Source organism: Biomphalaria glabrata, chromosome 16 (genome assembly GCF_947242115.1).
Source record: "Biomphalaria glabrata chromosome 16, xgBioGlab47.1, whole genome shotgun sequence".
NCBI lineage: Eukaryota > Metazoa > Mollusca > Gastropoda > Planorbidae > Biomphalaria > Biomphalaria glabrata.
Genome location: NC_074726.1, coordinates 18526896 through 18545539, shown reverse-complemented (window position 1 = coordinate 18545539; position 18644 = coordinate 18526896). Strand labels below are relative to the sequence as shown.

Here is an 18644-nt window from a genome sequence, read left to right as displayed (position 1 = left end):
TATTTAATGAAACTCACGCGATGTTAACAGTTATCATAGTTAGATCACAGTAAAGCAGGATCGTTTATGTAATTTATCGCAATTATGTGTTCTATGCTTTAAAGTTTAAATGTAGAAAATGCACAAGGGAAGATAGGATTGTTGCTCTTAATAGTTAGTAGTTCATAATTATGAGAGTTTCTAATATCCACACATATCCAGGGGCGTAGCTAGGAGTTTTCCATCATTTGGGACCCGGGGGGCTTGACCTCTTTTGGGGCCCCAGCATTTTAAGTAATATTTATGTACAAAAAACACTCATTTGGGGGCCCCCTCAAGTGGGGGCCCTGGGGGATTTTCAAATTCTCCACCCACCCTAGCTACGCCATTACACATGTCTACGAATTTATTTTACCTTCAGAGACCTTTAATACTATATATTAACAAGCAAACATATTTTTTTGAATACTTTTTAAAAAATATAGCTTATAAAAGGGAAAGAATATCTCATTTACTATATTTCTCAATATTGCACTATTTATCACACTATTCTATGTAAAAAATAATTAATTACAACTAATTAATTAATTAAGCAATTGTTGTTGTCATAGACAATGGGAAGGGGGAGAAATAACGTGTACAACATTTGTAGCAGACTGACAGAAAAACAGACAGAGTGAGTTGATAAAAGCTTTGCGAAACTTACAATTAAAATATTGACATATTCACATGTCAAGTCAAAAGGTGCTAGTGTGACCCTACGACCTCTGTCTTAAGGTATTTCACCAGCATGTCTGGCTAGAGTATGAGGTCACTAACTTTTTTTTTTACACCTGCGTATTCTTTCTTTTAAAAAAGTATTCATTCTCGCTTGACTAATTATGTGCGTGTGTGTAACTTTAATTAAGGTAACGTTGCTTACTGGTAATTAGGAAATATTGTCTCAGTGCAAGTATAAGTAGAGATGTTTACTCAGGTCAAAGGTTTTAATTTAGCGACTTTACATGCCTCTGATAGACCGTCACCCATTTATGTCATCATCTTATCAAATGAAATATTAAACCAACGAAAAATTCTAGAGAGCAAGAATGTTTTTAAAAGATCACATTTTTTTTTAAAGAAAATGACCCCAGTTTGAACTCACATATGTCTTTGTAGTAACAGTTGGTGATGGTGCTACCAGAACAGGTGAATGTGTGGTCCGTCCTATTCTCTATGTGAAAATCTTCATGTCTTATCTAAACAGTACACTAAGAGGATGCTGCGACGTCACCAGGTGCGTTTGCTGACGTGATAGACATTGTACTATGGAGATGTCATAACATAGAGTGAAGAGAGAATTATGTTTAGACAAAACTCGATTATGGAAATCAAACACAATATCGTTCAATAGGTTACTTATATAAATATTCATTGAGTGGTCCAGGAGAAATTAAATGCGATCCTAAAATGTTGATCCATAGTCTTCTGGTTATTGTTGTCCTAAGTTTAGCTGTGCACTACTGCGAGTGCCAGTCAGCGTTGGTTACAACAAGCTACTGTGTCACGAATGTAACTTCATTCTCCAAGTGTCCACCAACTTATTGTTATGTACCGTATGGATCAACTTTACAGAGCCAGTGCTGCTTGGGAATATACAAGACAGGTCAGTTGTTTATTTAACCAGAGAAAAAAAAGATTGTTCTTTTATAACACACAATAGGGTAACTTGGTATTTTAATTTGCAAGGCACAACTTAAGTAGTTTAGTATTTTATAGGCTGTAATAAGTGTCATTATCAATTTAGATGGACAGATTAAAAAGCGTTGTTTTTTATTTGTTAGGAAAGAATGCTATCGAAACCCTGCCCGCTCCCATCCCCCGTCGTCCTGCGGGAGGTTTGGACTAAGGAAGTAAACTATCTTCAACTCTGAAGGAACATTCGAAACATATAAAACATTTTACAAAAAAAAATCATCTCCGTTATTTGAAATATATTAAATTTTATCATTATTTTGTTATTAAATATTTTTTTTATGCTGCGTCCAATAAAGTGTCCGTGCTGTCTTTAGGCCCTCAGCTCGAGTCAAATCTTAATTTGAAATTCTTGGTAGTCATCGAAATTTGAGCCTTGTTGTTAAGTATCAAATGCTTTATTCTACTCATCTACACAATGCCATTTAGGAAGTTAGGAGTGGGTCCAAATTAATTAGTTATAACGATCGATACTAAACAGTGATGGGATTTATTATGAGATTCGTCTTAGTAACCATAGCTTCAATGAGGTCATTGCGACCTGGCGCATGACAGAAAAGAGGGACAAAGAAAACAATCTGTCTTCAATATAAATGTATCCATAATTTAATAGTATTCATTGTATTCACTGTATTAGCATTAAACACCGGCTACGCCCGCTGATTACTTCCCAAGCTTGATTTTGTTTATTATGGCCCTTTTTTTGAGCTTCCATTCATCAAGGCACATTTTAAAGATCCCCATAACATACGTTTTAGTCCCTGAATGACTGTATCTGTTACAACGAAATGAAACAGCCCTCTCTCTCTTTCCTTCTTTCTTCTCTCTCTCTCTCTCTCTCTCTCTCTCTCTCTCTCTCTCTCTCTCTCTCTCTTGGAACCCCATTTTTTTTTACCTTGCGTATCGTAATTTTTCTGACATAGAATTTTGGTATGATTTGGGACGACCCGCTTTATAACGCACCCCCTCCCCAAAACCCACAGCCTCTGTCTCACACACAGCCTCTGTCTCACACACAGCCTCTGTCTCACACACAGCCTCTGTCTCACACACAGCCTCTGTCTCACACACCCGCGTTCACACTTTTCGACTCTTTTCTTTTTATATTACAACGACAACCCTTTTTTTTTTAACATCCAATTGATTGACTGTTTTCCTCACACTTTCCAGCTTTTGAATTATAGGCTATGTATAGCACCTTTGTTTAGCTTTACATTTAAAATTATTTTATTTTTTTGCATCCTTTAATCATAAGGCAAGCAATGTACGATAAAATTATTTAGAAGAAAAGAAATGCATTTTCCCCAACACCCCATTCCCGTTCCCTACACTATATATATATTTTTTTTTTGGCATTAAGTCCTGTAAATAAAAGGAAGTAATAATTTGGTTTTATTAATCGTAATCATTTATTTGACACATTTTGAAAGTAGAAAAACGACAGTGCTACAAAGTATCGTACTTTTGCTCTCTCTCTCTCTCTCTCTTAAAAAAAATAAGAGATTCTAGATCCGTCTCTTTGATGCTATTAGGATTAGTTGTTGTTATTTTCCCCATATAGGCCTATAGAATTATAGACTGCATCTAAAAGGAAGCGGATTTGAAGTAAGGAATATTTTCTTTTAAAAGTCGACGTAGGGAAAAGTAAGAAGTTTGTTTAATAAAAATTCGGCATTTATGTGCGATTTCTATTTATGCTTTATATAGAGAGTGCGGCCCTTTTGGAAAATACCGAAAATGGAATACACATGTTTAATACAAAGCTGGCGGTTTTTCGCGAATTGCGGTGGTCAGGCTGCGAATCTGTCAAAACCATTCCAAGCGCAAGCACATAATTAGCAAAAGGAACCTGTGTACGAATTTTTATCGAATCCGTACGAAAGATGATGAGATCTATTGATACATAAGTCAGACACTGTCAGACAGTCAATGGTATTTTACAAATATAATGTAAATTTAAGTTTATTTGTTGCCTTATTGTATTTTAAAGGGATGACACATCCATGTGAGCTTATTAGTAGGCTATGTACATTGATTAGGACAGTAACTTTAAAGTTGTCAAAAAAAAAAGAACAAAGTTAATAGGCAACATGTAAGTACTAGACTCATACAATTAATAGACATGATGTAAGTACTAGACTCATACAATTAAGACATGATGTAAGTACTAGACTCGTACAATTAATAGACATGATGTAAGTACTAGACTTATACAATTAATAGACATGATGTAAGTACTAGACTCGTACAAATAATAGACATGATGTAAGTACTAGACTCATACAATTAATAGACATGATGTAAGTACTAGACTCATACAATTAATAAACATGATGTAAGTACTAGACTCATACAATTAATAGACATGATGTAAGTACTAGACTCATACAATTAATAGACATGATGTAAGTACTAGACTCATACAATTAATAGACATGATGTAAGTACTAGACTCGTACAATTAATAGACATGATGTAAGTACTAGACTCGTACAATTAATAGACATGATGTAAGTACTAGACTCGTACAATTAATAGACATGATGTAAGTACTAGACTCGTACAATTAATAGACATGATGTAAGTACTAGACTCGTACAATTAATAGACATGATGTAAGTACTAGACTCGTACAATTAATAGACATGATGTAAGTACTAGACTCGTACAATTAATAGACATGATGTAAGTACTAGACTCGTACAATTAATAGACATGATGTAAGTACTAGACTTATACAATTAATAGACATGATGTAAGTACTAGACTCGTACAATTAATAGACGTGATGTAAGTACTAGACTCGTACAATTAATAGACATGATGTAAGTACTAGACTCGTAGAATTAATAGACATGATGTAAGTACTAGACTCATACAATTAATAGACATGATGTAAGTACTAGTCTCATACAATTAATAGACATGATGTAAGTACTAGACTCATACAATTAATAGACATGATGTAAGTACTAGACTCATACAATTGTATTTAGGTACACCTGATTGTTTGTGTAAATGCATGTTTATTGTTATGGTATTTCGTGTTATGGTACATTGAATACAATTACGACTCAGAGGTCAGAAATATCTCTTCAATTACCTACTAGATGAATACGTAACAGAATCACAAAGTAGACAGGTTACTAATAGGTTTTTCATTTTTCTCAGTGACAAATACTTTTAAAAATAGTGCGCACATTTAAATGTGTTCTAGTAATAATCTCTGCCATTTCAATCTGTTGGACCAATGAAAAAACACATGACGTTTGGGCCACAAGGCCCTGAAACAAACGAAGAAGACAAAAATTTCGTTTGTTTGTAACAGATGAAGTTTTTTTTTTTTTAGAGACATCATTTTGTATCATCCACAGCAAAGCTCGTGCTCAAGCCTTAAGAGTAAATACTTAGTTCTTAAGCTCACTCGAAAACTTAAACCCAACAACATTCAAGATGAATACTATGCTCTAAAACACATCAAGACTCAAAGACAACATTCAAATATAAATGCTATGCTCTAAAACACATCAAGACTCAAAGACAACATTCAAATATAAATGCTATGCTCTAAAACACATCAAGACTCAAAGACAACATTCAAATATAAATGCTATGCTCTAAAACACATCAAGACTCAAAGACAACATTCAAATATAAATGCTATGCTCTAAAACACATCAAGACTCAAAGACAACATTCAAATATAAATGCTATGCTCTAAAACACATCAAGACTCAAAGACAACATTCAAATATAAATGCTATGCTCTAAAACACATCAAGACTCAAAGACAACATTCAAATATAAATGCTATGCTCTAAAACACATCAAGACTCAAAGACAACATTCAAATATAAATGCTATGCTCTAAAACACATCAAGACTCAAAGACAACATTCAAATATAAATGCTATGCTCTAAAACACATCAAGACTCAAAGACAACATTCAAATATAAATGCTATGCTCTAAAACACATCAAGACTCAAAGACAACATTCAAATATAAATGCTATGCTCTAAAACACATCAAGACTCAAAGACAACATTCAAATATAAATGCTATGCTCTAAAACACATCAAGACTCAAAGACAACATTCAAATATAAATGCTATGCTCTAAAACACATCAAGACTCAAAGACAACATTCAAATATAAATGCTATGCTCTAAAACACATCAAGACTCAAAGACAACATTCAAATATAAATGCTATGCTCTAAAACACATCAAGACTCAAAGACAACATTCAAATATAAATGCTATGCTCTAAAACACATCAAGACTCAAAGACAACATTCAAATATAAATGCTATGCTCTAAAACACATCAAGACTCAAAGACAACATTCAAATATAAATGCTATGCTCTAAAACACATCAAGACTCAAAGACAACATTCAAATATAAATGCTATGCTCTAAAACACATCAAGACTCAAAGACAACATTCAAATATAAATGCTATGCTCTAAAACACATCAAGACTCAAAGACAACATTCAAATATAAATGCTATGCTCTAAAACACATCAAGACTCAAAGACAACATTCAAATATAAATGCTATGCTCTAAAACACATCAAGACTCAAAGACAACATTCAAATATAAATGCTATGCTCTAAAACACATCAAGACTCAAAGACAACATTCAAATATAAATGCTATGCTCTAAAACACATCAAGACTCAAAGACAACATTCAAATATAAATGCTATGCTCTAAAACACATCAAGACTCAAAGACAACATTCAAATATAAATGCTATGCTCTAAAACACATCAAGACTCAAAGACAACATTCAAATATAAATGCTATGCTCTAAAACACATCAAGACTCAAAGACAACATTCAAATATAAATGCTATGCTCTAAAACACATCAAGACTCAAAGACAACATTCAAATATAAATGCTATGCTCTAAAACACATCAAGACTCAAAGACAACATTCAAATATAAATGCTATGCTCTAAAACACATCAAGACTCAAAGACAACATTCAAATATAAATGCTATGCTCTAAAACACATCAAGACTCAAAGACAACATTCAAATATAAATGCTATGCTCTAAAACACATCAAGACTCAAAGACAACATTCAAATATAAATGCTATGCTCTAAAACACATCAAGACTCAAAGACAACATTCAAATATAAATGCTATGCTCTAAAACACATCAAGACTCAAAGACAACATTCAAATATAAATGCTATGCTCTAAAACACATCAAGACTCAAAGACAACATTCAAATATAAATGCTATGCTCTAAAACACATCAAGACTCAAAGACAACATTCAAATATAAATGCTATGCTCTAAAACACATCAAGACTCAAAGACAACATTCAAATATAAATGCTATGCTCTAAAACACATCAAGACTCAAAGACAACATTCAAATATAAATGCTATGCTCTAAAACACATCAAGACTCAAAGACAACATTCAAATATAAATGCTATGCTCTAAAACACATCAAGACTCAAAGACAACATTCAAATATAAATGCTATGCTCTAAAACACATCAAGACTCAAAGACAACATTCAAATATAAATGCTATGCTCTAAAACACATCAAGACTCAAAGACAACATTCAAATATAAATGCTATGCTCTAAAACACATCAAGACTCAAAGACAACATTCAAATATAAATGCTATGCTCTAAAACACATCAAGACTCAAAGACAACATTCAAATATAAATGCTATGCTCTAAAACACATCAAGACTCAAAGACAACATTCAAATATAAATGCTATGCTCTAAAACACATCAAGACTCAAAGACAACATTCAAATATAAATGCTATGCTCTAAAACACATCAAGACTCAAAGACAACATTCAAATATAAATGCTATGCTCTAAAACACATCAAGACTCAAAGACAACATTCAAATATAAATGCTATGCTCTAAAACACATCAAGACTCAAAGACAACATTCAAATATAAATGCTATGCTCTAAAACACATCAAGACTCAAAGACAACATTCAAATATAAATGCTATGCTCTAAAACACATCAAGACTCAAAGACAACATTCAAATATAAATGCTATGCTCTAAAACACATCAAGACTCAAAGACAACATTCAAATATAAATGCTATGCTCTAAAACACATCAAGACTCAAAGACAACATTCAAATATAAATGCTATGCTCTAAAACACATCAAGACTCAAAGACAACATTCAAATATAAATGCTATGCTCTAAAACACATCAAGACTCAAAGACAACATTCAAATATAAATGCTATGCTCTAAAACACATCAAGACTCAAAGACAACATTCAAATATAAATGCTATGCTCTAAAACACATCAAGACTCAAAGACAACATTCAAATATAAATGCTATGCTCTAAAACACATCAAGACTCAAAGACAACATTCAAATATAAATGCTATGCTCTAAAACACATCAAGACTCAAAGACAACATTCAAATATAAATGCTATGCTCTAAAACACATCAAGACTCAAAGACAACATTCAAATATAAATGCTATGCTCTAAAACACATCAAGACTCAAAGACAACATTCAAATATAAATGCTATGCTCTAAAACACATCAAGACTCAAAGACAACATTCAAATATAAATGCTATGCTCTAAAACACATCAAGACTCAAAGACAACATTCAAATATAAATGCTATGCTCTAAAACACATCAAGACTCAAAGACAACATTCAAATATAAATGCTATGCTCTAAAACACATCAAGACTCAAAGACAACATTCAAATATAAATGCTATGCTCTAAAACACATCAAGACTCAAAGACAACATTCAAATATAAATGCTATGCTCTAAAACACATCAAGACTCAAAGACAACATTCAAATATAAATGCTATGCTCTAAAACACATCAAGACTCAAAGACAACATTCAAATATAAATGCTATGCTCTAAAACACATCAAGACTCAAAGACAACATTCAAATATAAATGCTATGCTCTAAAACACATCAAGACTCAAAGACAACATTCAAATATAAATGCTATGCTCTAAAACACATCAAGACTCAAAGACAACATTCAAATATAAATGCTATGCTCTAAAACACATCAAGACTCAAAGACAACATTCAAATATAAATGCTATGCTCTAAAACACATCAAGACTCAAAGACAACATTCAAATATAAATGCTATGCTCTAAAACACATCAAGACTCAAAGACAACATTCAAATATAAATGCTATGCTCTAAAACACATCAAGACTCAAAGACAACATTCAAATATAAATGCTATGCTCTAAAACACATCAAGACTCAAAGACAACATTCAAATATAAATGCTATGCTCTAAAACACATCAAGACTCAAAGACAACATTCAAATATAAATGCTATGCTCTAAAACACATCAAGACTCAAAGACAACATTCAAATATAAATGCTATGCTCTAAAACACATCAAGACTCAAAGACAACATTCAAATATAAATGCTATGCTCTAAAACACATCAAGACTCAAAGACAACATTCAAATATAAATGCTATGCTCTAAAACACATCAAGACTCAAAGACAACATTCAAATATAAATGCTATGCTCTAAAACACATCAAGACTCAAAGACAACATTCAAATATAAATGCTATGCTCTAAAACACATCAAGACTCAAAGACAACATTCAAATATAAATGCTATGCTCTAAAACACATCAAGACTCAAAGACAACATTCAAATATAAATGCTATGCTCTAAAACACATCAAGACTCAAAGACAACATTCAAATATAAATGCTATGCTCTAAAACACATCAAGACTCAAAGACAACATTCAAATATAAATGCTATGCTCTAAAACACATCAAGACTCAAAGACAACATTCAAATATAAATGCTATGCTCTAAAACACATCAAGACTCAAAGACAACATTCAAATATAAATGCTATGCTCTAAAACACATCAAGACTCAAAGACAACATTCAAATATAAATGCTATGCTCTAAAACACATCAAGACTCAAAGACAACATTCAAATATAAATGCTATGCTCTAAAACACATCAAGACTCAAAGACAACATTCAAATATAAATGCTATGCTCTAAAACACATCAAGACTCAAAGACAACATTCAAATATAAATGCTATGCTCTAAAACACATCAAGACTCAAAGACAACATTCAAATATAAATGCTATGCTCTAAAACACATCAAGACTCAAAGACAACATTCAAATATAAATGCTATGCTCTAAAACACATCAAGACTCAAAGACAACATTCAAATATAAATGCTATGCTCTAAAACACATCAAGACTCAAAGACAACATTCAAATATAAATGCTATGCTCTAAAACACATCAAGACTCAAAGACAACATTCAAATATAAATGCTATGCTCTAAAACACATCAAGACTCAAAGACAACATTCAAATATAAATGCTATGCTCTAAAACACATCAAGACTCAAAGACAACATTCAAATATAAATGCTATGCTCTAAAACACATCAAGACTCAAAGACAACATTCAAATATAAATGCTATGCTCTAAAACACATCAAGACTCAAAGACAACATTCAAATATAAATGCTATGCTCTAAAACACATCAAGACTCAAAGACAACATTCAAATATAAATGCTATGCTCTAAAACACATCAAGACTCAAAGACAACATTCAAATATAAATGCTATGCTCTAAAACACATCAAGACTCAAAGACAACATTCAAATATAAATGCTATGCTCTAAAACACATCAAGACTCAAAGACAACATTCAAATATAAATGCTATGCTCTAAAACACATCAAGACTCAAAGACAACATTCAAATATAAATGCTATGCTCTAAAACACATCAAGACTCAAAGACAACATTCAAATATAAATGCTATGCTCTAAAACACATCAAGACTCAAAGACAACATTCAAATATAAATGCTATGCTCTAAAACACATCAAGACTCAAAGACAACATTCAAATATAAATGCTATGCTCTAAAACACATCAAGACTCAAAGACAACATTCAAATATAAATGCTATGCTCTAAAACACATCAAGACTCAAAGACAACATTCAAATATAAATGCTATGCTCTAAAACACATCAAGACTCAAAGACAACATTCAAATATAAATGCTATGCTCTAAAACACATCAAGACTCAAAGACAACATTCAAATATAAATGCTATGCTCTAAAACACATCAAGACTCAAAGACAACATTCAAATATAAATGCTATGCTCTAAAACACATCAAGACTCAAAGACAACATTCAAATATAAATGCTATGCTCTAAAACACATCAAGACTCAAAGACAACATTCAAATATAAATGCTATGCTCTAAAACACATCAAGACTCAAAGACAACATTCAAATATAAATGCTATGCTCTAAAACACATCAAGACTCAAAGACAACATTCAAATATAAATGCTATGCTCTAAAACACATCATACCTCAAGCCAAGATTCACAGAAGTTAAAAAAAAATAAGGATAAAAAAAAGATATTTAAAATTAAAAGCATTAAACTGCAACTATTTTATGACAAAGAATAGTAAAGAAAAGAAATAGTGCACTACGCCACCGATATCTATGCGAGATTAAGTTCACAGTTAATACTTATTTCCTGAAATAAAAACAAAACAAAAAACAAGATTACAAAGACAGTTTGTGTGGAAACACAAACTCAAAATCGGCCCCCGAAGTGGTCCACCCAGGCAGGCTTCAATATTTTCAGAAAGAACATCCAAATGAAATTATATCAAAGACAAATGAGAGATAAGAATGGAGAAAGAAGGTTGACAGATCTTGTGTAGTGCCCCACCGGTACAGCAGATCAAAGGATAGGTGCAAGTGAATGCAAAGTTAAATGTGAACCTGGCCTAACTAGTTCCCCTTTCAGACCTTGTGGTCTATAGGGCAGATGATGTAAAGTTCATCTGTTTTTGTGGCCTACGGTTAACGAGGGTGTCATGTAGCCAGCACAACAATCAACCGCCTTTACTTTTCCCCAACTAATATCAGGTACCCATTGGAACTGGGTGGACTCAGGGGCGCCTAAGGATTCCGAAGTTGAAAATCCCAGTCTTCACCAGGATTCGAACCCGGGGCCCCCGGTTCGGAAGCCAAGCGCTTTACCGCTCAGCTACCGCGCCTCTCCTTGCCTAACTCTCAACAAAATCTTCTTTGTCAAAACGAGAATAAAAATAATTTAGTTCGTTGGCGAATTTCTCATTATCAGCCACTGAAATTTGTTCTCGTTTTGAGGCGCAGCCTGTTACGATACAAACAGAGTCCGGGTGTTTTTTTTTTTCGATTTTTCTTAGGCACGTTTGTTTAAAAAGTTCCTTTAAATGTGGTAATGTTGTGAGTGTAATTTTTGATTCTTTTTTAATGATGTTTTCTAGACGTCGCAACAGTTTAGATGAGGCGTTGCCTTGCCAACAACTTATTCCGTATGTTAGAAGATTTTGTACAGTCGCGCCGTAAAATGTCTCAAGGATCTTCATGTTTAGTTTAAAACTATTGAGTTTGTATAGAAAAAAGAGTCGCTGTGCTGTTTTCTTTGTCAGAGTTCCAAGGTGGTCTTCCCATGAAAGCTTGTTGTTGATGATATCGCCTAGATATTTATTTTGTTGATCTACACAAAGAACTTTTCAACACTCTATCCAAAGGAAAACAAGAGCCCAACGTCAATTTTGTAACTGAGGATGAAGTGACCTTGTTATTTAAAAGAGTAGACGTAACAAAAGCTTCTGGACCAGACAAAATTAGTGGCAAGCGTCTATAAAAAGGGGGCCGCTAATAACACGTGAACAAACTATGTACTGTACGTTTTGGTCAGTTTATCCGTGCGATCCGTGCATCCCAACGGTTGATCAAACAAAAATGCAAACGCTGCCAAAACGGTTAACGATGGTGTCATGTGACCAGCACAGCAACCAACCACCTTTACTTTCCCCAACTAAAGTTAGGTACCCATCAGAGTTGGGTGGACTCAGGGGCGCATTAAAAAGCCTAAGTTCAAAATCCTAGTCTTCAATCGAAATTCCAAACCGATAATCTTCGTTTCGGAAGTCTTGACCTTAGCCTCCACGCCCCCATTGACATGAAGGAGGTAGATCATAACAATGTTGTGACTACACGTCACAAAGGTCATGTACCTTAGATTCCCATCTTTTTAAAGACTTCCAAGTTGCTTGCTCTTGAAAGGATAAATCAAATGAGTTTCAAGATTAAAATCCACATATACAATCTCTTAGCAATGCTTAAAACGGGCCTTACAAGATAGCAGTACCAATATCATTTTACCCTCAGTTAAAAGTTTCATAATTCATTTTATTTACAGCAACTGGTAGCTTCTATCAACAATGCCATTGCCAGAATTCCTGCACATTACCAAGCCAGACAACAATAACTACCACCACACCCAGACCATCTTCCTTCAACTGCTGTACCACCATCAAATTGCCCAAAACATGTGCAAGCCCCGATGTTTGCTTCAATAGTGCCACACGGAACTCATGCTGTCTGGACATTGAGAGAGTTGCTTTGGATGGTAAACTTGGCCTAGTGCTATCTATCTATCTATCTATCTATCTATCTATCTATCTATCTATCTATCTATCTATCTATATCTATCTATCTATCTATCTATCTATCTATCTATCTATTATCTATCTACCTATCTATATCTATCTACCTATCTATCTATCTATCTATCTATCTAAACTAATATCTAACAAAATCTACTAGCAGTGTGAAGGTGCCGACCCTCTTCTCATCAACTCATCACTTCGTTTATCGTTTTGATTCGTTCATCAATTTGTTCATGTTTTAAATTTGTTTTTTTCTTTTTCTTTAATCGATTGAAGGTACATGTTTCCTACCTCAACAAAATCTCGAAGAATTGTTTCTCTTTCAGGTGGTGGCACAAGCCTAGCTATTACATGCAAGTGTAACACAGACATCAACTGCTAAAACTGAGGGAGAACATTAAATCATGTGCATAGATCCTTTAGAGTTATTATCCTTACATTTCTTGTCTTTTATGTATGTAATAAAGAATTTAATGAAATTACATTATTGTTTTTAGCGGTCCCCGTTAGGCGAAAAGCCTTGATTAGGTCTGTGCAAAATGTCCATCTGTCAGAAAGAGAGAGATAGAGAGTAACATCATTTTTACAAGGAAATGGATTTTAAAAGATAAAAAAGATACCAAGGAGATGTCATTGTTATTTCTAGTTTCTCTCCGTGCTTTCAAAATTGCCTAAAGATTTATTTTACATTAATTTCAATAAATTTAATAAGAAATACAATTTTGAAGTGCAGGCTTTTTTAATATTTGCATTATATACGCAATACAAATAAAAAACAAAAGTCGTTATAATGTAAAACAAAAAAATGTAACATGGCACATAAATAATTGAATATTCTTTCAAGGTCTTCTTTGGGATGTTCTATATGTTAATCTGATGACAGTAAAATCACACTTTTGCATAGACTTTAACCACATATTCTCTGTCTATTAGGTTCTACCTCCGAAATTTGAGAGTTGGCATCAATGACATAAAAACGAGATTATGTTTACGAAAATACATAGATCTAACTAAAATGTAAAACATTGCAACTTTAGTTTATTAATAAATGCAAATACACCTGAGTTTTTTTTTTAGCAGCCCCTGAAAGGGAAAAAGACGTTATTAGTTTCGTGTGGCCCGTCAGTCCGTCCCGTTTATATCTCAGAAACTAGAAGAAAAAATGAAAATTGGACATCATGATATTTTAGATCATTCAAAGTTCTGATGCAACGGCTACTTTTTTTCTTTTTCGAAAGTGAACCATCTAATTTTTAAAATTATATATGCAATCAGATTTTTAAAAAAATTACACCACTTTTCAATGAAAAACTTCAGGGGAGGTCACTTTTATATAAAAAAAAAGGTCATGGACTTCTTCATTTATTACTCGAGCTTCATTCATAGATTCTCGCATTGGTAAAAAAAAATTTGCATCTAAGGTCATAATGGTTCGAATTTATAAAATATATTTTCCATTTATTAACCCTAACCCTAACTCATTGAATAGAATACTGATTCAAATTTTGTTTTTAAAAAAGAATTATGATACGAACTTCGTTTAGGTTATAAGTTTAAAAAATAACGAACTACTTTTATAGCGCGCAGTTTTGACATATCCTCATTATAGGGGCCTACACTTGACAGTCTAAATAAGACTAAATAGAACCAGATCTAGATATATTTATAATAAATGCATTAATAATTTGAAAAATAATTATAAAGGCAATAACTTATCTTCTAACAGCTTAGTGGTGCAGATTTATTTATTATGTAAACAATAGTATCACATTCAGAAATGAATCGAATACGAATAGCATGGTAGCCTACACCATTGGGGCCATTGGTAATGGTAAAAATTAAAAGACCTTCTATTCATGATCATAACATTGGCCTAGGTCTAGTAATTATAAGATTAAACGTGTAAATTCATACGAGTTCTAGTCTAGATATAGTAGATTCTATATCAAGATTCTATATCTAGTTCTAGATATATATATATATCATGGGCGTAGCCAGGATTTTTTTTCGGGGGGGGTTTGGGGGGGGATTTTTTTCTCCCCCCCCCCCGACTTCTCCCCCCCCCCCCCCCGCGAATTTTTTTTTTATATGTATTTATGTGTGTGTGTGTGCCTACATAATCTTTATTGCATTCTGACCCTTCATTCTTTCGGAAGACGTTTATTGTACCCTAGAATAGATTCTTCCATGAGTTAGTGGAAAATTGTAGATTCCCCGTCAATACTAGCAAGGGGGTCTGGGGGAGCGGTAGGAGCTCCCCCAGCGCGGGGCGAAGCCCCGCCGCCAAGCACTATTTCTGATATTGAAAGCCAACAAAATGCATATTCTGAGGTATCTACAGTGCATTTTCCTGCTATTAAAAAGTTTTATTTCAAAAACCTAATGTGCTATTCTTACTGACTTAGACTCTACCGCGCCGTTTGGCGCATTTGCCGTCAAGCTGTTTCCATAAAATTGTAGATTCCCTGCCATTACTAGCAAGGGGGTCTGGGGAGCGCTAGCGCGGGGCGAAGCCCCGCCGCCAAGCACTATTTCTGGTATTGAAAGCCAACAAAATGCATATTCTGAGGTATCTACAGTGCATTTTCCTGCTATTAAAAAGTTTATTTCAAAAACCTAATGTGCTATTCTTACTGACTTAGACCCTACCGCGCCGTTCGGAGCATTTGACGTCAAGCTGTTTCCATAAAAATCTGTCACTGGTAATATCTGAAGCCTCTTCCCACCTGCCATGAGGACCTCAATGAATGAGTGGCGTCTAGTTGTACTAGGATATCATTGCAACTCTTCTTATGCGTAATTCATTTGTCGGAGAACATGTCCCGCAAACCTCATGCGTCGCTCTCTCACAATCTTAATAAAGGGTCGACTCCCAGTTCGGCATAGGATTTCCTTGATTTAAACCCGATCTCTATAACTGACTCCTAAAATCTGTCTTAGCCATCTTTGTTGAGCCACATTTAGTGTTTTTCAATTTCGGCAGATGACTATTCACTGCAGTTTATTAAGGGAGCCCTGCCACTGGTAAAAATGTGTAACCACTCTTGAATACGCTCTTGGAATTAAGTGACTGTACTTTGCTTTAGATTTTATATCGAAAAGAGAAGTTTTATAGTCAAAATCATCTGTTGGGGGTTTTCCACCTCAAAATGCTCTGTAGGGGGATCTTAAACTCAAAACCTTCTGGAGGGGTTTTAAACTTTAAACAAACGCCATCTGTAGAAGAGGGGTTTAAACTCAAAACTCCCGATTGGATTGGCTACGCTCAAATAATTTTAGTGTGTAATTTGCTTTTTTTTTATATTGAAGAGGTATTTTTAGCATTAAACCCCTCTGAATGGAGGTTTAAACTCAAAACCCCTTTTGGCAACGCTCATAGCATTTTGAGTGCGTAATTTGCTTTTTTTTCTTACACTGAAGATGTATTTTTTAGCCTCAAACCCCCCTGGCGGGGGGTTTAAACTCAAAACCCCTTTGGGTGTATTCATAGATTTTAATTTGCTTTTATTTATATTGAAGATGTACTTTTTAGCTTCAAACTCCACTGGAGGGGAGTTTAAACTCAAAACCCCTTTGACTACACTCAAAACATTTTGAGTGTATAATTTTTTTTTTGGTTTTATTATTAAAGAGGAATTTTTGACCTTCAAACCCCGCTGAAGTGGGGTTTAAACTAAAAACTAAGTCAAAACCCATTTAGCTACGCTCATAACATTTTGAGTGCGTAATTAACTTTTTTTTATATTGAAGCGGGGGTTTATCGTAAATTTTGGAGGGGGTTTTAAAATCAAAATCTCCCTTAACTGTGCTCTTGGAATTAGGGGATTTTCGTTTGCATTTTTTTTTGTTTTGTTTTATAGAAGAGGGGGGGGGGTTAACTGCAAAAACCCCAAGTAGGGGGTTTAAAACTCAAAACCCCTAGTAGGGGGTTTTAAACTCAAAACCCCTGGTATGAGTTTTTAAACTCGAACCCCCCTGGTAGGGGTTTTTAAACTCAAAACCCCCTGGTAAGGGGTTTTAAACTCAAAACCCCATTGGTTGTGCTAGGGCAATTGATGGTTTAGTATTAAAATCTCACCTAAAATAAACAAAATCAAAGCAAAAAATCATTCACTAAATTCCGATCCCCCCCCCCCCCCAAGGGGGGGGATTTCATTTCGGGGGGGGGGTTTGAACCCCAAAACCCCCCCCCTGGCTACGCCCATGATATATATATATTATATATATATATATATATATATATATATATATATATATATATATATATATATATATATATATATATATATATATATATATATATTGTTCGCAGGATATATATGATTAAACTGGGAAAAATTCAAAGGGCGTATATCTAGCTTTCACTTTGTGTTACGTGGCGCCACACCTCCTCATGTGCCCCTATTAGCTACAACGAGATATGTGTCACAAGCCTCTTTGTATCAGGACGTCGTGTAATGGGCCAAAAAGCCGTTACTTATTATAACCGAAATATTTTTTTTTACCACATTAAAACTATTTGTAGGGATGAAGACACATAGTGTGAACAGAGACGAGAGAAAGAGAGAGAGAAAGAAAGAGATAGAGGGAGAGATAGTTTGAACATGTTGATTTGTCATCTCTTGAATATTCACATCTAATTGTCACAATTCAAACATACATGGTTAGAACTTCTGTACTATGAAACACATTCGTCCATGACTTGAGTCAACAACTTCATGTTTTTATTTGACACTTATTTGACATTGGACTAACACAAAGTTATGCCTAGGCATACCTTACACAATGAAGAGGAAATAGCGCTCTCTTTCCAATACTGTTGGCATACTGAGTGGGTCATGCATCACATTTTACTAGTGGGACGGGAAACGTTAGAGGCTTAAGACAATGATTTCACTTCGAGTTAAATCTAAATTTCAAAAATGTATCTACATTCAAACTTGCACTGGCAGTTTAATTAAGGCTTTCTCAGTCACCACATTTAAAACTTGTTTCCCGTAGGGTGTTGAAATAAAAAAAACTTTAATAATATGTTTCATACGTAATAAATTCTGAAATCGTATTAAGTTGGCTAATATAGAGGCCTATTGATAACATTACAAAGAGAGTTTGTGTTATCCAACAAACTCAAAGGTTGCTCACGACAGATCCAATAAGAAATAATCAAGCAATGTTCTTAATTCGCTCAAAATAAAAGTAATATATATTCAAAATGTGAAAAGTGTGTGGTGAAGAGTCGATTAATCGGAGGAAACTAAAAAAAAGTTAAGAGTTATCAATGTAATAGAAATTTAAAAAAAAAACGCGAAATGTAGGCCTATGTAAGCGGGCGCGTGTTTGTGTGGGAGGGGATTA

The 18644-nt window shown here is 33.8% G+C and overlaps 1 protein-coding gene across 1 annotated transcript; it reads left to right on the top strand.

Annotated features, from left to right (window-relative positions):
- The first annotated feature begins 1143 nt into the window (after positions 1–1143).
- On the top strand, positions 1144–14009 carry LOC106078580 (keratin-associated protein 4-7-like). Its single transcript, XM_013239479.2, has 3 exons — positions 1144–1624; positions 13040–13249; positions 13616–14009. Exons 1-3 carry the CDS (start codon positions 1429–1431, stop codon positions 13669–13671), a joined length of 462 nt encoding a protein of 153 aa, XP_013094933.1. The 5' UTR covers positions 1144–1428; the 3' UTR covers positions 13672–14009.
- The last annotated feature ends 4635 nt before the right edge of the window (positions 14010–18644 follow it).